The sequence below is a fragment of the Oryzias melastigma genome, linkage group LG12 (assembly GCF_002922805.2).
Source record: "Oryzias melastigma strain HK-1 linkage group LG12, ASM292280v2, whole genome shotgun sequence".
Lineage (NCBI taxonomy): Eukaryota > Metazoa > Chordata > Actinopteri > Beloniformes > Adrianichthyidae > Oryzias > Oryzias melastigma.
In genome coordinates, this window is record NC_050523.1 from 882,784 (window position 1) to 903,283 (window position 20,500).

General features: G+C 41.5%; 2 protein-coding genes across 7 annotated transcripts in view; both read right to left on the reverse strand.

The window, feature by feature from the left end:
- Positions 1 to 9,185, reverse strand: part of ttc28 (tetratricopeptide repeat domain 28) — an 83,942-nt gene extending 74,757 nt beyond the window's left edge. For 2 of the 3 annotated variants that reach the window (XM_024298966.1, XM_024298963.1), the window contains exons 1-2: positions 8,497 to 8,635; positions 2,071 to 2,403 (exon numbers count right to left, since the gene is read on the reverse strand). In XM_024298966.1, coding sequence (XP_024154734.1) covers positions 2,071 to 2,403; positions 8,497 to 8,526 — 363 coding nt within the window. In that variant the 5' untranslated portion in view covers positions 8,527 to 8,635. Of the gene's footprint in view, positions 1 to 2,070; positions 2,404 to 8,496; positions 8,636 to 9,067 lie in introns of those variants that run through there. The other variant, XM_024298964.2, reaches the window with a different exon arrangement.
- A 1,922-nt stretch (positions 9,186 to 11,107) lies between these two features.
- rph3aa (rabphilin 3A homolog (mouse), a) overlaps positions 11,108 to 20,500 on the reverse strand; it is a 199,717-nt gene continuing 190,324 nt past the window's right edge. For 3 of the 4 annotated variants that reach the window (XM_024298970.2, XM_024298969.2, XM_024298967.2), the window contains 6 exons: positions 15,685 to 15,817; positions 15,471 to 15,605; positions 14,065 to 14,423; positions 13,862 to 13,991; positions 13,415 to 13,525; positions 11,108 to 12,114 (listed from right to left, as the gene is read on the reverse strand). In XM_024298970.2, the coding sequence (XP_024154738.1) occupies positions 11,877 to 12,114; positions 13,415 to 13,525; positions 13,862 to 13,991; positions 14,065 to 14,423; positions 15,471 to 15,605; positions 15,685 to 15,817 (1,106 nt within the window). In that variant the 3' untranslated portion in view covers positions 11,108 to 11,876. The remainder of the gene's footprint in view (positions 12,115 to 13,414; positions 13,526 to 13,861; positions 13,992 to 14,064; positions 14,424 to 15,470; positions 15,606 to 15,684; positions 15,818 to 20,500) is intronic. The other variant, XM_024298968.2, reaches the window with a different exon arrangement.

A 20,500-nucleotide genomic window follows, 5' to 3' on the forward strand; every position in this document is an offset into this window, starting at 1 on the left:
GAATGCAAAGAGGTTCCTTCAGCAGATCCAAACGCTGGAGACTTCTGACCACATCACCTCCGCTCACTGGAGAGGGGTACGAGAGGGGTACCAGAGGGGCAGCAGAGGGGCAGCAGAGGGGCAGCCTGTGGGAGGCGGATGGAGAAGCAGAAAGAGGGAAGCGAGGCAGAAGTAAACGGCGCCGCTCTCTCCGCCTCTCTGAGGGTCTGACCTTGGCTTTGACCCGAATGGCGCAGTGAGCTCACCGCTACCGCGCCGCCGCCGTGCGCTCACGGGAACGCCGCCTCTGTCATTGTGTTGGAGCGAGGAGCCAAGGCTGGACACAAAACACGAAAACAGCCGCGCACAGAAACGCAGAAACACACCCACCCTCACTTCCGCCCATTCTCTCCCACAGAGGGAGGAAGCGGAGCGGCCCCGGCTCACAGAGAGGGCAGACCCCCCCCATCACTCTCTAACACACCAACTTTAAGAGCTCCACTTCACATCACCCCCCAATAACTCTATTTTAAATTCTGACAAATATTCTAATTATTTCAGATCTACAAACATCAAAAACATTCTGGAGTTTCAATCATCGACTGTATATGAGGACTGGACTGAGTGACCGGTCTGTTCATCATTGTGAGTCCAATCCAAAACTCAAATCCACATAAAGTCTTTTACTTTTTTCTTTTTTTAAAGATGTTCCAAAATAAAAAAACAAAGAATTCTACAGAATTTCTCTGCCTACATTTTTATCTTAACCAACAATTATTTACAACATCCAGCAGAAAAAGAATTTCCTTTTGTTCCTTCCAGGTTACAGGAAAGTTTCTCTATGAAGTACAAAAAAAAAAAATGTAGCTTTGAGCAACAGCACTGTTGGAATAACAAATAAAATCAGAAACTGACCAAAAGTGAATTCCTGTCCAGTTAATGTTTGTATTGATGCATCAAATGAATTAAAATCAGAGCTCAGAGTTTAAGAATCTGCAGAGACCGTCAACAAATTACACCCAAACATCCCAGACAAACTGTTTTATTTTATCGTCGACTCACAACAAATATTTAAAACGACACCGCAGACACACATCGCACATGAATCCTCAATTAATTAATCATTTCTCTTATAGTAAACCACAAATGTGATGTGATTTGTAGACGTTTCCTTTGTCCTTTCCTCTGCAGTTACCATAAAAAAGTTTATTTTTTAAATACTTTTCTTATTTTTAGAGATTTTTTTGTTTGTGAACATGTTCTTTATATATCTTTAATAATTTACAATACAAATAATTTATTGTAAAAGGTACACATGTTGAAATTCAATTTAAAATGAATATGTTGCAAAAACTAAAATTATACTTAAACGTTCTAACAATAAAAAACAAGCAAAAAATGTTTTTAAAACATCAAATTTAGATTTTTAATTATATGCAATATAATAAAATAAAGAAATGTTTTAAAAAGTGCATTTCCTGTTGAAATGAATGAATGAAGCTGAGAAATAAAACTGTTTACTGAAGGGAGAAAAAGAAAGTTTAGAGACTGAAATATTTGAAAGAGAATGTAAAATACCTGCTTAAAGTTAGAATACCTGAAGGAAGGTCATCCATGCTGAACGCTGTTATTATTCACAATAACTGGTAAATGTAAATAAACTGAATCCTGGTAATCCTGAATAATGATGATAAAGGCTAAAAAAAGTAAATAATTCCTGAAAATGAAAAGGAATGAAGCCAAAAATGACACCAGATGATCAAATCTGAAGAAGCTTCATGAAATCATGAGGACGTTTAAAACGTTGAGCTGAAGAGAAAAAACAAATTCCTCCTTAAGATATTAAAACCTCAGTGACCTTCTTAGAACAAAGTTTGCTGGTTCTGCAGCGTCACATTTTGTTAAATGAGCTAAAGACAATTAAGTTTCAAAAACCATAAAAGAAGAAAAACGTCACTTCAGGGGCTTGAAAACCAGACGGATGGAAACAGGTGAAAGTGTGCAGAAGAACTCGGAGGAACCAGAGCAGAACCTCAAAGAGCCCCCCCCCATCGACCCCTGGTCTGAGGAGACGGGATTCGAACCTCCTACCTTTGGCCACTTGGGGTTGATGAGCCGCGCCTTGACGGCGTCGTCCAGCGCCGTGCCGTACTGGCCCAGCCTCAGGTACGCGGCGGAGCGGTTGCTGTACAGGATGCAGTTCTGCGGGTCGGCGTTCAGCGCCTCCGAGTACAGACGGACCGCCAGGCCGAAGTCCCCCTGCTGGCAGGCCTGGTTACTGCGCCGCACACGCTCCAAGAACTCCGCTTTGCTCAGGCTGGCGGCACCAGAACCAGACACCGGAACAGACGGGACGGGAGGAGAGGAGGACGAAGAGGAGGTGTGGATGGTTCTGTTTGTGGAGCGAGATCCGAAGAAGGAGAACTGAGGAGAGAAAGAGGAGAACCGTGAGGCGGGAGGAGGCGTAAACTCCCACCGCCATGATGTCAGACGATGAGAGAGGAGCTCCTGATGACCTCAGTCAACGTCTGCCTAACGTCAAACTCTTTGGGTCGAGCCGAGTTCTGGTGACCCAATCGTGACCTAAAGGTCAAACTGATGAAGATGACAGGAGTGTCATAGGAACACGATTCAGATCTGTGACACGCAGCTCTGAGAGAAATTACAGCTGAAGTTCTTCAGTTTTTCATGAGATGTTAGTTTATTAGTGACTATTTTCTGTTTATTATCATGTTTGTTTCAGTAAATAACGTCTCGCCTGAATGGAAGCAGTTCATGTCAGAACGGCTCCTCTTGTTGGAGCTTGTTTGGTTCGTTTCAATGTTTGGTCAATAAAGTTTGATACAGCAGCTGCAGTTCTCCAACAGACCACCAGAGGCAGGTTGAGGAGAACGAGGTCCCATAGACTCCAATGTTAAACATCTCATTTTACACTGTTTTTAATCTATAAACAGAAACTTTATTAACATTTATTGTGGGGGCGGGGCTTCTTTTAGGTGTTTTGATTCCATCAGAACTAGAATCATGTTTGGGATTTTTATTATTTTGATTGGGTAACTTCAAACTTTTCTTTGCCCCGCCCATTTGCAGTTACAAAATGCAATGAGGTGGGCGGAGCAAACTCCAGTCGACTTGCCCTTCTCGATTCAGGCTTCACTTTCGCCGTGCAGAATTCAACAGGTAACGCCATCAACGGCAGGCGTCCGCTCACTTAGCAGCTCACCTGTTTCAGATTCCTGATTAGCTGGATGAAGTAAATCCAGCTTCTAATCGACTGAACACACCTGATGCAGGTAATTACTGAACAAAAACAAGCAGGGCAGTAGATCCAATCTATTGGAAATATGTCTATGATTTAGCAAATAAAGAGAAATCTAAAAAGAAGAATAACTTAAAGCATTTATTGCAAGACAAGCTGCTAATCCACTGATTTATATGTAGACTCAAACAGTTAATTTCACAACTCCAGAAAAATGTTCCTTTTTTCACCAATTAAACTATAAAATTAAGAGCAGTCATTTTGATTTCTGACATGAAATTTTTCCTAAAATATAAAAAAAGAGATTTGGAAGAAAAAAATTCACTTAAAATAATAATTTCAAACATTTTGAATCAATAATCGATCTAATAGTTTAACGGTTGTTTGTTTTAATCCCATCCTGATTGTCTCTACTTTAGCTTCGTGGCTGAGCAGTAGCGTCTGCCTCGGACTTGTGGGTTTGAATCCACACTCTGATCATTCCAGAGTTCCTGGAAGAACTTCGGTGAACATTTGATTTTGATGTTCGGCTAGCCGACATGTTTCATCAGAACGAAGCATTTGTTTATTCCTGAAGCGTCTGGCAGGTGAAATCACAACCGTCTGATTCTTGAACATAACTTTTCAAATGAAAGATCATTTCTGAGAGATCAAATCTGTGCAGCTTCATCTTCAGGTGGACGTCCGGCAGCATCAGTTTCTCCGTCTCTGCTCAGCAGAAACCTCATGAATTCTTCTGAGGAGCCTCTCAGACAGACGGGTGAGAGTCGTGTTCCTCTCATTCATTTCTGACAGGATCTTAGGAGGAAACATGTCTAGAAGACACTGTGTGTGCAGCTGAAGTTCAGCTTCGCTCTGATCTGATGTTTCCAAATCTGTCCTTTCACCAGAGCTCACTCAAAGCCCTCATTATCTCCGCCTTCTCCCCGAAACACCAGCAGGCGCTTTCCGCCTGAAATATGCAGACTGGAGGGATTCCCGACACTTTCATCACCAGCTTTGACTCAACCTAATGGTGAATTTACAGCCTGAAGATATAAAAAACAGGCCGTCACTGCAGATGTTTTTACTTAGAAGAGGAGAAAATACTTTTGTTTATTGTAAAAACATTTTACATCTAGTATTTGTTATTTTTTTTAACTCAATTATTATTTAAGAAAAAATATTCTTCCACACTGAAATCAACTAAATTAACAGTAAACACCAAAATAAAAGCTCCTACAATAACTAAACTTCACATTAAAGGAGCAGAAGATTCTTTCAAAAGAGATAAAAAAACAAAGATTCTGGAGAATTCTGACTAAAACTGAGACTACTTTGGGTTTTCACAGTAATAAACCATCAAAAACATCAGTCAGAAAAGTGATACAGAACTTTAACCGAACTTTTAGCATCTGGATTATTCCAGGTTTTTTTTTTTACTTTACATGTTATTGAAGCATAAATAAACGCTGTGAAACTCTTAAAATGAGTCATAAATGACACTTTAAAATGTGTCAGAATTCACTTTTGTTTTGTAAACTTAATGCATAAAAACACTGCGGCCCGGAAACCATCTGCAGCCTGTTAAACTGCTTAATCTGGAATAAATGATATTGATAATCCTTATTGATGTTTTATTTACTCTATAATTCTGCCGCCTCACCTTATGTGATCTACAAATACACTGACTTGGGTTATAAGTGCTGAAAGTTGTTTTGTATTCATGTTGTGCTGGAAGATTCGTTGTTTTTGTCACATTTATGTGAGTCTTTTGAGCCAGTCTGATCATTCCAACACAGCAATTTTGTTTTTCTCCTGAAAGACATCAACCAATTGGTGCCATTGGGACTAAAACAGCAGCAAAAATCAGTTGTTAATTAAAAAAGCCGGTTATTGTCCAGATTAACTGTAGTTTTCTTTCTCAAACACTTCAAGGATCTGCTCCTGGTCCGGCCCATCGCTCAAGTTTTAGAACCCTTAGTGTGTACACCCCTGGTTTAGACCATTGACAGTATATAGAGATGGACAGACCGCCTGTGATGTCACCCATAGAAAATGTCTTACCTCCAGTTCATTTCAATCATCATTTAACTTCCAAGAATACAAAGGCTCAAAAACACTAGACATCTGTCAATCTCTAGAATTAAGAACATGAAGAAACCAAAACAGTAAATCTTTAATTTTCTAATTTTTTGTCTCTTATTTGTTTACTCTCTCTCTTTCTTTCTTTCTTGTCTGGCCACTTAATGTTAATGTTTCTATTTGTATGAGTTCTAATGTGTTGACTGCACTGTACTTCATTATGTCCTCAGTTAATTAAAACATTTTTCTGTGGTACGGACGTCGCCCTGTTGGAACCAGACAACATTGGTCTGAGTCAACGTTTCTATGACAACCACTCTCTCCAATCAGGAAGTGAGCTTGTGGGAAAGCCAAGCCCCTCCCACTGACAGTGGCTCAAGAGAATCTGTCAATCAAATGTTTGGATTGGAAAGTATGAAGGAACCACATGCTTTTATTGAGCAATCTGATTGGCCAGTTTGTAACTTGCAATATAGAAAAAATATCATGAAAAAAAAAAATGGTATTTTGCAGAAAGATGCTAAAAAAGTATCAAAGCCAGAATGTTTATTCTGACCAATAGAATGACTGATAACAGCTGATTATTTCTCTATAGAAGTCTATGAGATTTTGGCTTCTTGGAGCCACTTCCTGTTTGGAAGACCAGGGGGGAGGAGTCACTCAGTCCGGTTCTTATTGACAATTAATGGATACAACTTTGAAAATATTGATCAATAAAACTTTTCACATGACAAAATCTAAAGCCTCCTTTAGCCTTCATTAAATAAGAACAGGAAATGATTAGAAATAACTTCAGTCACAACAATTCCTCATCGTTAGTGTGTGAAACTCTTTACTGACCTTTTTTAGCAGTTGACTCGCTCACAAATGCATCACGCACGGGGCGTGCACGAGATACACAAGCGTCTGTAGGACGTCTACACAAACTACTGATTGTGGCAGGCTGCAGTGAGGAGCGTGCACGTATCACGTGAACAGCACTAACGGGATCCTGGTTCAGTCTGCAGGACTTGGAGGCGGAGTTGGTAAATAAAAAATCTGTACGAATCACCTGCAGCTCACCTACTCCCCCCTTACTGACCCTCACATGTTCACCAGGACCTGTCGCCCGCAGCACGCCCGTAGATAAACATGCTTCACAGGTCGACTGAGCGGTCTATGACCTTGATGTTTCCCGGAGGTCACCTGCACAAGTTTGACTATCATTCATCTGCAGACAGTCTGTATCCCTCCGTAAGGACAGCCTGGACCGAGGGTTCGAGTCCAGTAACCAACACAAACAGTATCAGGTGCAGCTTCAACAGTTAGGAAGCAGCTCTACAGAAACACAACGTGAATATCCTGTTACAGACCTTCCAAGATTACCAGCAAACACACACTTCCCCCCTCTGTCCGTCTGACTACTCAACCCCCCGTTCAGCCTGGTCACAGGGACGGCCTTCCTGTAGGAAAGCACAGAGACCTGGGGGCTGAATACCTGAGCAAGAGGAAGCTGTGCTGCAGAATGTGTCCTTTCAGTCTTTGACTTGAACTTCTGTCGGAGTACGAAGACAAGAGGAAGCAGCTCAAGTCCAAGTCGGATCTGTGACAAGAAGACTGCAGCTTCTCAGGGTTCTTCTGCATCTCTTTCTATGAGGATTTCCCCTCCATGACCTCTGAAGTCTGAGTGCAAAACACGGATCACTAAGAGTCTGATGCATTATTTCAGAGAACTGAAACCAGCCGGAGATCACTGCAGATCTGACCTGAACCTCAACCTCAAAGACGTAAAAGTTACTAGCAGTAGGACGCAGGAACCATCTCGTCTCTGACGCGTGCTTCATTAAAACAAAGGTTGTTTTTCTTTCTTTATGTCAATAATTTGTGAACTCAAACAGTTAAAATACACAAAATAACATTCAAAGGTCTGAACATCTACATTTATTGCTGTACTTTCAAATATGTAAAAGCCAAGAGATGCCAATGAAAGGCCACGACAGCCCCAAAATGCATCCAGCCCAAAGGGAGCTCCGATGACCACGGCATGGCAGGAGCACGGCGTGCAAAGAACATCAATACCAGGAGAAACTCCGGCCAAACTACTCCAACAGTGAAGTTCAGATGTTGGTGTTCAGAGTCTGAGAGGATCATTATCAAGAACACGTCCAAACGGCGATTCATGAACGCAGACATTTTACTTAAAGATCAAGTCCAATAACAATAATGTTTTGGGTGTTTTTAACCCTCTCAGGCCAAATTAAGTTTTAGTAACAGATAAAATGTGATAAATGGGAACAATTATCATGTGGGGTATTTATAGGTCGTCAGTACTACCCTGAGAGGGTGAAGATAGTTATAGGTCGTCAGTACTACCTTGAGAGGGTGAAGATAGTTATAGGTCGTCAGTACTACCCTGAGAGGGAGAAGATAGTTATAGGTCGTCAGTACTACCCTGAGAGGGTGAAGATAGTCCTGTGTTTTTCTGATAATGGAGGACATTTAAATTAACCTCACAATTGTATTTCTTAGTATTTCTTTATTCTTTCCTGATGAACGTCTGTCGCTCTGCAGAAACTATGTGCTAGAAAACATCGTTTTCTTTGTTTGTTTTTAGCTAAACGCAGGATTGTCCTAATAAAAAGACAACTGGGAACGTTTGAAAATATTGGAGCGAGAGTTTCAGTTTTTTAAATGTTTTCAGTCACTTTTAGAACTTATTCTGGGATGTTTTCATCACATCTCCTGAATGCACATTCTGGATTAAAAAAAGAGTAACTCATAATTCTCACATTTTGTACATAAAAAGTTAATTTTCTCGTTTTTAAGCTAAATTCCTGGTTAAATCTCTTGACTTGGACTTCCAACGCTTTCAGCAGGTAAATGTTTCAGGTGTGAGAAAACACCTGGAAAGGTTAGTTGTGGTTCATAGAGATGTACTTCTTCTTGTGATGTTCATTTATATCTGGAGACTAAACCTGACCATCATTTGTCTTCATTAGATTATTTAAAACAAACATGTTTTTCTCGGTTTTAATGATCTTTGTGATCTTAACTTTTACCAGGATTTATTATGATGCTCATTATATTTTCTAAAGTGAGGATCTTCAGGAGGAGTGAACTTCCAATCAGCTGAGAGGAGGTGATGTGAGGAGCAGCAGACACTCTCAGGTCAGAGAAGTTTGGTCAGAAGTTCCTCCAAGGAGCGACCATCTTACCTTCTCTCTCCTCGTTCTGGGTTTTTCCATCCCGGCTGGATCCGTTCATCCCCGGACAGGAGCTCCGGGACGGCGGCAGGAGAACGTCCAGACAAACGGGAAACAACGCGGGGCTTCTGCTCTGCTACGAGGCGGCCGCCCGGCGCCGGTCTTCGCTTAAATGACTCCGGAGAGAACGCGCCATGTTCCCGCAGCGGCGGAATGCGGCTCCGGTGGGAGGCGGGGATCCGGTCGGCTCGGCGGCTGCGGCGCTCGGCTCGGTGTCGGTTCCTCCCCGTGACATCAGAGCGGGAGTTGGGTTACCCGACAGACACGAAGCGGCGGTGGGGGTGTCCACGCACGGAGCGGGGCGCGGGATGAACCCGCACGGCCGCTGGAAGTTCGTTAAAGTGGCGTTTGATGAAAGTTACCGGACAGGAAGAGGAAGAAAACGTCTGAAACTAGGTCTCCGGGGCTTCGAGGCGTCAACATTAAAATTAAAACAATTAAATATATATTTAAAACAATTTAATTAAAGTCCTAATGACGCGCTTATCTTATAAATCGACATTTTTCATGTTTTTGTACGTACCTGATTTCTGGCCTTGGTAAAGGGCGCCATCTTGAGAAGAATTCGAAGAGTTTTCCCGCTGGCTAGCTCCTTTTAGCTAATTTATTGTCACCACGTGCGTTGTAGCCGTTTAAATGATTATTAAACAATAAAATGTAATTACAAAAATATTCACATGAAACTCGTTCTCTTAAAGCTTCTTTATGCTGAACTAAATGGAAAAACATGGCTATCATGCTAACTGTGTGAGCTTCTCTGGAAAACACATTTATATTTATTCCAACAAGTCAAATATGCAGCAAAAAGCCCTAAAATTGGGACAAATAACCTATAATAATGACCTAACGGAACGTCAACTTTTTGAAATATTTATTGAAACTCAATTTGATATATTTTTTTATCATTATATTTACTTTAAATTGTTCATTAATCTTGATTTAAGTTCGTTGTGTTTGTGGCCATTCAGTGTGCTTCCTTCTGCACATTTCCATCAAGAAAGTGTCTATTCGCACATAATATTTTGAATCACGTGTGTTAATCATGCAAAATTATTTTTTTGGTTGCACTTTTTTTAAGAGTCTGCCAGCAAGTTATGAGCAGCCCTCCCATCCTTTTGCTGAAGAGCCTGATGGATGAAGGAGCGCCGGACATTTCAGTGGGAAAAAGATTTCAATCATTCACCATTTTCACAAATGCCTTGGGACAATATGAAAGTGCAAACTTTTACTGCGGTCAAACGAGCCACCATTCACATTTATGTGGTCAAATCAGCCCTGACTGGATTTTTTTTCTGCGAGTTTCATATAAAACTTACGGTAGCAGGTCAGTGCTCCCTGGAAAATCCTAAGACTCCTCCGAGCTTTCGGAAACATGATATTATTGTTCTTTATGAATGCATATTACTATTGAAGCATATGATAATTATGTGAAATTGACTGTGCATTACTGTTTTTCTGTTTTTTTAGAAATCCAATCTCAAAATCTCTTGTACCACTGATAGAAAACTGGATTATTTTGGCTGTGAATGAATCCCAATAATCAATTTAGTACATTATAAATCCTTCACAGACCTTAGTACTTTAAACAAAATTTCTCCTGGAAATATAGAGCATTTTTACTGTATAATTTTTAAGAAATCCACTTATCATAAAAGGTGCAACAAATGACACCAGAATATATCTCGATTGTAAATTTGGTACATCAAAATTCCTTTACAGACCTATTTTGTACTTCAAGGAATACAACTCCTGACAATATTAATCATTTTTACTTTATAGTTTTGGAGAAAGACACATCTAAAATACCATAAAAATATCTCATTTTTGCACAAGTTACTAAATTTAAATTTAGTACATCACCTTTCACCATATTTAGTACTTCCAAGAGTAATACTGCTGAAAACATTAAGTATTTTTATTGAACAGTTTTTGAGAAAAGTACATCTGAAATACTACACTCAACAAAAACATAAACACTTTTGTTTTTGTCCCATTTTTCATGAGATGGACTTAAAGATCTAAAATTCATTCCAGATACACAATATGACCATTTCTCTCAAACATTGTTCACAAATCCGTCTAAATGTGTGATAGTGAGCACTTCTGCTTTGCTGAGATAATCCATCCCACCTCACAGGTGAGCCACGTCAAGATGCTGATCTAACATCATGATTAGTGCACAGGTGTGCCTTGGACTGCCCACAATAAAAGGCCAGCCTGAAATGTTTTTTTTTTTTTTTTTTTTGCTGTATTGGGGGTCTGAAAAAGCATTTCCATTATTAATGTTTCTATTTATAGGTGTGAATGTGAGAGTGAATGGGTGTGTGATTGAGGCCCTGAGACAGACTGGCGACCTGTCCAGGGTGAACCCCGCCTTCGCCCATCAGTAGCTGGGATAGGCTCCGGCACCCCCGCGACCCTGAAAGGGAAGAAGCGGTCATGAAGATGAATGAATGAATGAATGAATGTTTCTATTTAATATTGAGTCACAAACACTTCCATAGTTTACTTTATTTCAAAGTTTTAATATTTGCCTTTTTTTCTTGCTTTATAAACCAAGTGCTTCATATTTACACATATTTACAAACACATTTTAATGCTTCAAAATGAAACATTTCTAATACAGTTCTGTACAAATACAAGTGCAATGTGTGCATGGAGTTTATGAGGAACACAGGAAGAAAACCTAAAGCCACAGTTTCACTTTATAAACCAAAAAAAGGAAAATCTTATCCAGAGAAACGTATGAGTCTATTTCTGGAACAGCCTTTTTATCTAGACTTTAAACCTTTTTAATACAAAAGAAAAGAACTGTTTGAATGTTGACTCAAAACATCCTCATGGAGCTTCATTTCAAATGTTACCAAAATAAGTTATCTTTAAATACACACATAATCTGGAGGAGACAATGTTAAAGAATGTTGATTCCTCCAGGTCAACTTGACCTCCGGGTCCAAAAAAGGTTTTTAAAGCACAGCAGAGAAGTTTGACTCCAGACGAGATCCTCTCCGACTCCGTGAAATCACTCGAAAGACTCGGAGTCAGTCTTATTGTTTAAAGGAAGTCCTTTTTCTTTAGGATTTTGGCCAAACGTTTGCTTCTTGTCTTCCAAATGCTAATAATATTTAAATACTAAGAGTGCAAAGTTTCAAAGGTGTTCAGAACTGAACTTTAAAAAAGACTCGAAAAGAAACCTGAAAATATGAAATAATGCAAAGTTCATCTTGTCCAGGACCTTATTCTTCTGTTGTTTTAGTCATTTCTTATTTACAATAAATAAAACCAAACCCTTCCATCCCTGGATGTCCACCCTGGATGGTCTTTTTTGTGTTTCATTCGGGTTGTTGCGTCTTCAGTTCTGCTCTTCTTCCCTTCCTCGCTTGTCTGGGTTGTGTCTTCCTGACGCACAGTTTGAAGAGCCTCACACGTCTGTCTTTCCTCGCCGCTCTGCTGGTTTTTGGCCTCCTGACCTTCAGGTTAACGGCCTGCAGGTGGCGCTGCTGCCCGTCTTCAGAGCCCCCCTGCTGATCCGGCTGAAGTTCAGCTTTCAGCTCCACGGCCGGACAGCTGCTGGAGGAAGCAGAAGGAAAGCCGTTTTATGGCCGACTTATGCTGTCTGTGAAATATTTATCTCTATTTCTTTATCTCTGTTATGCTTTTATGGCATACTGCATTTAATTAGTAGACTAAAATACTGTTAAGGAGCTGGAAATGATTAAGCCAGTTAGTTGTAGCTTCACTGGATGTTGATTCTAGTCACACAGGTCAGACGGTTTAATGAGAAGAGGAAAACAGTTTGAATAATATTGCTTTGGATCCACAAACATCACAATAACGAGTAAGAATGTTGGAAAAAATGACTGCACAATTGTTTTTTTCAGCCCTTTAACAGCAGCGCTCCAGTCTTTATGTTCCTTGATTTACTGGAACGTAATTCCAGTAGATTTTGAACAGTTGAAAAGTGAAAAGTCCAGTGTGTTAAAGATTTTGGGTTTAAGCGTCACCGACAACCCCTCAGGTGTTAAAGGGTTAATTGAGTATTTTTTTTATTTGTGAACAACTAGAATTTATTTAAAAGTTTTCAACATTTGTTGAAATTTCCTTTGTTCAATTGTTGATTTTTATTTTCTTTTGCAGTTTTTTTATTTGTGTAGCTGTGAGTTACATGTTTATGTTTGAAATATCAAGAGTTTAAAAAGAAAATAAAAATCACTGAGCAATATTTAACAAGTTTATGCTATTTATTGGTAATTTTAATTAAAAACGTAGTACTTACAGATTTAGAAGGATCCAGCTGCACAATAAGAAGTTGCTTATGTTATTAAAGTTTAACATTATCAAAGTCGGATTGATGATTTGTTAACTGGCGTTCAGCATACAGAGATTTGCATTTCCCAGAAATGTCGTGCCTTAGCAAGAAGTAACACACTGGTAGTATATTTTACTAATTATACTTGAGTATAAGTGTAGCAAGAACAGTACTTGTAGTGTAGGAAGTGTACTAACTTAATACTCATCAGAACAAATTAAAACATTTTAGGTACTCAGAATATAGATACGAGTATAGAAAAAGTAAACTTGAACTACACTGCCTTTTACTAAGTATACTCATAGTAAACTAGATTTTTAAATTTTTCGTCTGTTCCTCTAATCGTTTAGTCCGTTTATGGAAGAAGTGTTTCCGTTTCAGATGAAATGTTTTAGCTTATTGAGCTGAAACGTTTCTGTCAGTCAGGATGAAACATGCTAACGTTAGCGGTACTTCCTCAACTCTGTGTGACCAACTCGTCTAAGTTTGGGTTTATTGCTTAAGTGAAAATGTTTCTGTGTAAACTGTTTAACATGTGAGCTGCTTTTTGTGAATACTGACGTGTTTCCTGATGTGCAGTCCTGAAACAGGAAGCAGGACTGGGAGACGAAGCTCATCAGAAGATTCTGCACCGCTGTCAGTGACCTCTGTTGAGCCAGCGTCTGGAACAATCTACAAAGACACACAGACAGTTCAGTAATACCAGCAGAGACTCTAGCCTAGCTCATGTTCAGACGCATTAAATCCTCCGAGTAAACGCAGACAGCTGCCTCCACTTATGTAAGGCTGCAGGCCTGCATGCATGTGTGCTTTTGGCCTAGATTCGTCCGATGAAGTCATGCCACGTCTAATCTGGCACACACCCAAACACCGTTAGTCCACTACAATCACTGCACGGGCCGTAAACGGGATGTAAATATTTACTCTGCGGATGTATGCGCTCATGTTATGACTGTCATAAACGATAAGGTTATCAGAACCATCAGGGTTTACGGTTTGTTGGGTTACCTGGCCGTACAGTTGCAGTGGTACAGCGTCCCCGCCTTGGTGTTGACGAGGCCGTACTTCGCCTGCTGAGGCAGAATTCTCATCTTACAATCATCAAGTTCCCTGAAGATGCTGCAGTCCGTCTGCCTCTCTGAAAGACAGGACAGAAAACGTTCAGAGTCTTTCAGAGGTCGGTGAACGGTAACCGAAGGCGCCAGCAGTACCTGTGACGTTAGCATACTGCTGGACCACTGCCGGGAGTTTGGCTGGTAAAGCGTTCTCCAGGTCGTCCCTCCCCGGTCTGGACCCTGCGGGTTTACCAGCTGGGCCTTTGCTCGTGGAAGTCCCAGGGCTGGGCGGAGAAGTGATGGAGGAGAAAGCTCTGGGGGGTGATGGGAAGGTGGAGGTGGCTGTGGTGGTGGAGAGGTGTGTTTGTGGAGACGATGTACTGGTTTTCTGCTCTGTACCAACAGTGGAGCTGATGTTGGAGCACGAGACGTTGCTGCAGTCCTCAGGCGGAGTCGTCTCGTACAGAGTGGGTGGATGGACGTCTGCGTACAAAGCCATCTGAGACTCTTTACACCTGTGAGTCAAAGCAGAGGGACGCGCATGAAGCAAGAGCTAAATGAGGCTTTAAAACCGGATATGTCACCAGCAGCTCCTGAATAACACAACTCTTTGGAACTCTTTAACAACTAAAGTAATTCCAACAAATTCTGGCTCAGAGAAAAGCGACTTTACATCATTAGGCAACACAATAGTCAAAGCTACTGTAGAATCGGGTGGAATTATGTTAATTGTTCAAGCAGTCAGAGTTTTGTCAGTTCAAAGAGCGTTTGTTATTAGAAGATCCTTAATATTTGACATCATATCCTGTACTCCCTCGAGTCTTCTGGGCGGTTAGCTCCACTAGTACTAGATAACTTTGGATGTGTTACCCTACCACCACCCGTTTCCAGTGGGATCAATAAAGTTTATCTTAGAAAAAAAACATTCTGGTTCTATTTCAGATCTTTTCTTTTAAGTTCCAGTATAGTTTTAGGTCAGCGGTCAAGAGTCTCAACCAAGTCTTGAGTCATTTATTAGAAAGTTCAACCTTAAAGGTCTAGTCACACTCTTAAGTCTTTGGTCTTTAGAGGTTCTAGGATAGATCAAGTTTTAAGTCAATGGTCAACCGTCCAAAACAAGTTTAGGTTCATGAAAGCAGATCCAAGAAAGGTTGGAGGTCAAGTTGAGTACATTTACTTGTTAGGAGTTCAAGTCCTAGAGGACCAGGTCCAAGTTTAAAGTTCAAGACAAGTGTCAAGTCTTTAGAAGCTAACTTTAGTCTGGGAAGGTTACATCTTCTGATCGTACACCTTCAGTTACAAGGTCAGGTCTAGTCTGAACTTGTACAAGAAGAGATCCAAGTTAAGGTTCAAGTCCAAGTCATATCTCTAGTGTCTCATTGGAGGTTTTAATCAAATCTTGATCCATTTGTGAGATTTATCAGTAATCCAGTCTGAACGTTTTAAATAAAAGAACAAAAGTCTAACACCAGAGTAAAGGAGACGAATTCATGAAGCTACAAACTCAATAATAGTTTGGAACGACCAAACTGACATCATCAATGAACATAAACGTTCCTCACATTCCAAACCAGTTTCTCTTTGCACACTGCAGTCGGTGGGAGAAGGTGAAGCAGTGCATCTTCAGCAGGTTGAAGAAAGTGTATCCCACCACATCAGAGATGCTGTCGTTGGCTTCCTTCAGGCAGCTGTGAAACCTGCAACACGCCGGAGAGGTTTGTCAGGAGAGAGAGTCCTCAGGAGGCCTCAGCCAGGTGAGTCAGGAGCAGGTCTCACCTGTTGTCGCAGTCGCAGTGAGACATGGTGAAGATGTTGCTGTTGAAGACGCCGAACTCCGACTGAAAGGACAGGATGGTGTGCTGGCACTGGTCATGTTCCCGGCAGCAGCTGTCCGTGTCGGAGAAAACGCCTGAAAGGAACGAATCGGATTCATGAACTGTTCACCTGTGGAAGACCTCCAGTGGAGCACCTTCGGCCGTCATGAAGGACGCGTTTGGCTGAGCAGATTTCAACAGATCTGTGAAAGCCTGTTTTACTGGAAGTTCTCTGCTTGTCTGAGCTTTTCTGAATGCCACATAATACCAGATAATATTGAGTAAACTCCGAAGACAAAAACCTGCTAACGGATGTCGTTACCTAAACATCTGAGGACATAAAGCCACAGAAGAATTCTCGTTTAAACGTTTGACTGCTAAATCTAAGCCAAGTGAGTCAAAAGACGAACAGGGGGAACATCTAAAGTTATACAGGTTTATCTGAACATCAGACGTCTGGGTTGGTGTGGCTTCAGTTTCAATTTATTCATGGTGTCCAATCTTTAGGAAAACCAAACATTCTCCTAGTTTCTCCTGCAGCTTTTACGCTCCACACTGCAGACGTTACATAAAAAATAAAAATAAAACAATGACCTATGATAAATGTTATCTGGTGGGAGTTCATGGTCATGGTTTTGGATGGTTTCTGGATCTACAGGCGTCCGTCACACCGTGAAGGTCCAGATCAGATCCATGACGTCTGCTTTTAGTATTTTCTGATTCTTGGAAATACAAAACGTTATCGTTAGCTGAGAAGTGAACTTACTGCACATTAATCTATTAGCCTATCTTATCTAAATCTTATGCAGTTCTGGATTTAGATCATCAAACTATTTATGCAAAAGCCAGAAGATAAAGAAATACAGGCGGACATTAAGAATAAACACAGGAAAAAAATCAGTAATTGGTTTTCTTTTTTAGATCCCAAACCAAAATGATCTTCTGACAACATACATGTATTATTAATTTGTTTATGTGTGTTTTGTTGTTTCTTTCTGTTGATTTTTTTAATTATGTCCTACTTAGTCTTCCATATAAAGGAAATATCATGCTTGACCCTGGAGAACCCACAGGGTTAACTTAGCCTCTTATTTGTTTGTTTGCTTGTTTATATTTCAAAACATATTTTCATTTTTTTATTTTACTTTTTTTTGGCTGAAGTTAGTTGCTGATATCCAAATGACCAAACAAAATAAATACTTAACAATTGACTTTAAAAGGCCAACATACATGTTCTTGGGTTTTTGGGGGTTTAATGGTTTTTAAATGACATTTTAAAATCATAATGTTTCTAACATTAAACCTTCAGCTGCTGTTTGAACTTCCTGCTTCAGTTTGACTTTAGGAGATATCATTTCTTCCTGATTCCAGCAAAGATGTTTTCTCTTCTGACACTTTATAGATAATTAAATCTAAACCAGTTCTGACTGTTTTTACATAAACCAGTTCAGGAATTAGTTTGAAGCTGATAGAAAGTGACGTCTGTGTTAAATATGCAAATAAATTCAGATTTGAAAACATTTGTGGACATTTTTATCAACTTATTCTCACAGAAAATGTTGAAAAGTCCTGCAAAGACAAAAATAATGACTAAATTATCTGTTCTTTCATCAATACTGTATGAAAGGCAGTTTATGAGCGGAAGTGCCGCTCAAACCGTCCCAGTCGTCACAGTTAACGGGCTTGTCTGTCCAAACCAACCTAAATCTGCGTATGACGGCGCCTTGTTCCCGGAGCCGCACCACAGCGTCCCCGGCACGATGAAGCCGCGCTTCACGCGCAGACGAGCGCTGACCTCTGACCCCCCATCATCCCCTCTGACGCTCCGGGGGGGTCTGCTCCCGGAGCGCGGAGCCTCCAGGGGGGCGCACTCCTCCCCCTCCAGCAGGGAGTCCAGCTGCGGGTCCGGGCGGGCGGAGAAGTCCTGCGGGCGCTGCCGGCACCGGGACAGGAAGCTCTGGACCACCGCTGCGTCATCGCTCCAGGCGCAGGCGAGCAGCGCGCGCTGCGCCGACCACGCGCTGTGGTACAGGCGCAGGAACGGGGGGGCGGCGCGGGGGGCGCTCCGGAGGAAGGTGTAGTGCAGCTCGTCGTTTGGTGTCACTGTGGTCCACGTGCACAGGATGGAGGCGCGCGCGGCAGCGCAGTTCAGGAGGGATGATGCCAAAACGAGAGGCAGGAGCGCAGCGGCGCGCGTCATGACGCAGCGGAGGCTGGAGGAGGCGCAGCGGAGGCTGGAGGAGGCGCAGCGGAGGCTGGAGGAGGCGCAGCGGAGTTTGTGTCAGAATGAAAGTCTGCAGGTTTTTAAATATGGAGGAGGAGGAGGAGGAGGAGGGCGCGCCAGCATCCAGAGCGGACACGTGACCTGTCAGTGTTGCCAAACATCTCTCTCTCTCTCTGCCCCACATTATTACCCGCCCCCACGCGCACGAGCCCGCAGCTTTATTGGAACTGGTGCATCGACCCGCCCCAGAAACGTGACAGTCTGATCGACCAGAAGTCCGAACCAGAAGGTTCCAGATTCTGGTTTGGAGCAGAACTCTTTCACCAGAGTGACCTCTCCCTCCTGCTGTGACCCCAGAAGAACTTCAGAACTTTATTGATTCGTGTGAGAAACGGGAGGCGGAGCCTCAGTTGAAGTTTAAAACTGGGAGTAAAAACGTCAGAGTTTGGTTGGAGTTCTTCTGCAGAGACGGACCGGGTCAGGAACCAGAGTCTGTCAGAGGAGAAACTCTGACCCTCATCTGGGTGGAGGAGGTGGAGTTTATTCTTTCTTCCTTCTGTCCTGATTAAAACTGGAATAAATGTTTTATTGTCAAATACATTTTCACTGAGCAGCTGGAAACCAGAGTTCTTTGTGGAGGCCGTGTGGGTCTCTGGGTCTCCCTGAGCCGGTCCCCAGCCCGGATAAAGTACAGGCTGGTATCAGGAAGGCCGTCCAGCGTAAAAACTCTACCAAACCACCTGTGTGGATCGGTGAATGCTGATTGGCTGTGGCGACTCCTGATGGGAGAAGCTGAACAAACAAAAACAGAAGGCTTTCACACTGCGCTGTTTGGTCCACATCTCTGTAAATGGGCGGGAAAACTGTTCAATTTTAGCAGGATTTTAAAAAATCACACAAACAAAAGGAGAAAAAGTGTTTTCTTTGTCTTTAAGTCCCGGTAGAGTGCAGGTTGATGCTCTTTCAGGGAATCCTGGAATAGTTTGTAACCCATAAACATGTTGAACGTCTGCCAAATGAAATACAACAAAACAAAGAAGAAAGACGAAAGAATTATAACCTTTAAAGAAAGATCAGGAACAAAAATAAAGGAAGAAAACGGTTCCTGTACAGAGTTTCAGGTTATAGAATCATCTTCAAAAAATCAAGATTCCAAATCAATTATTACATTAAAAACTGAAAAAACAAAATCCTCAGACACAATGTTGAAACGGGTTATTTAAAAAGAAAAGTTCTGATGTATTTGGTTAAAATAGTTTGTTTTAGTTAAACAAGACTAGAATGTTATGTAATTTATTGTTGTGTGCTGTGAAAATGAAATAAATAAATGCAGAAACTCGGAAAAGAGTTTATTAGAAATGAAGTGGCTGAACTCTAAAGGTTGAATGTTCTCTGTTCGTCTGGAGCTTTAGAACGTTGTGTTTTCTGTCGGTAGTCGGCTGCTGCGCTGGAGCAGAAACTCGTCTTTCTAGTAAAATCCTGTTCCAGAACAAAGCAGATTCCGGACTCCATGAACGCTTCTCCAGCCTTTAGCTGTGGAAAATCAGTACCTGCAGTCAGCATCAGGCAGTCTCTTATGAGTTTGACTTATTTATTTATTCGTCACTAAAGTTTTGTTTGGTCAGTTGTTCCTGTTGAACTCTTTAACATCAGAGCTCCAGTGTTTGTTCTTTCATTTTCTACTATTAACAGGATCATTCCAGTAGATTGTGAAGGAGAAAAGCGGCTTTTCTCCTTCACAATCTACTGGAATGATCCTGTTTTTGGTTAAAAAGTTACAGTAAATCTAACTCCAGACAAACTGAGATGGACTCCATCTGTCCCTCCGACGGCATCAGTAGTTCCTGAAAACATCTCAGAAGCTGAAGTGACCGTCATGAATGAAGAGGAGCATCTTCTCCCAAACGGATGCTGGAACTCTCTCATTTCTTTCCTTAAAAACGTCTTTAGGCTCTAAAACTGTTGGAGCTCTGAGCGGTTCTACAAACGTCCGTATCTCTCCAGGATTTATAAACATATAGATACAGTATATCTGTGATTGACTTCAAAGTCCCTCTTATCTCCTCCTCATGACTTCAGCTCTTTCTGTTTGGACGAGTTGTTGACTGAGATTATCTTCAGATAAAAACAGAATTCCTTCAAATTCTTAACTTTACAAACAAACAATTCTCACGGCGGGCCGATCAACTCACCAGAGTGCAGAAAATGAACCAGGAAGTGATGGAGTTTGCTCCGCCCACATCTAAAAATAAAAATGGCGAACTGGACGGGACATTTTTACCACCCTCTAAATGTCACATTTAGGATGGAAATCAGGCTTTTTTTGTGGGGTGAAGGGGTAGAGCGGTCGACCTCTACCTGGAAGATCGCAGGTTCAGTTCTGGCCCATTCTTACCAAAAATAAGTAGACTTCACGTATATTTATACTTAAGGATAGAAAACGATATTTTCCAAAGCGTACCATCCATCCATCCATCCATCTTCTTGTCCGCTTCTTCCCTTTCGGGGTCGCGGGGTGCTGGAGCCTATCCCGGCTACTGAAGGGCGAAGGCGG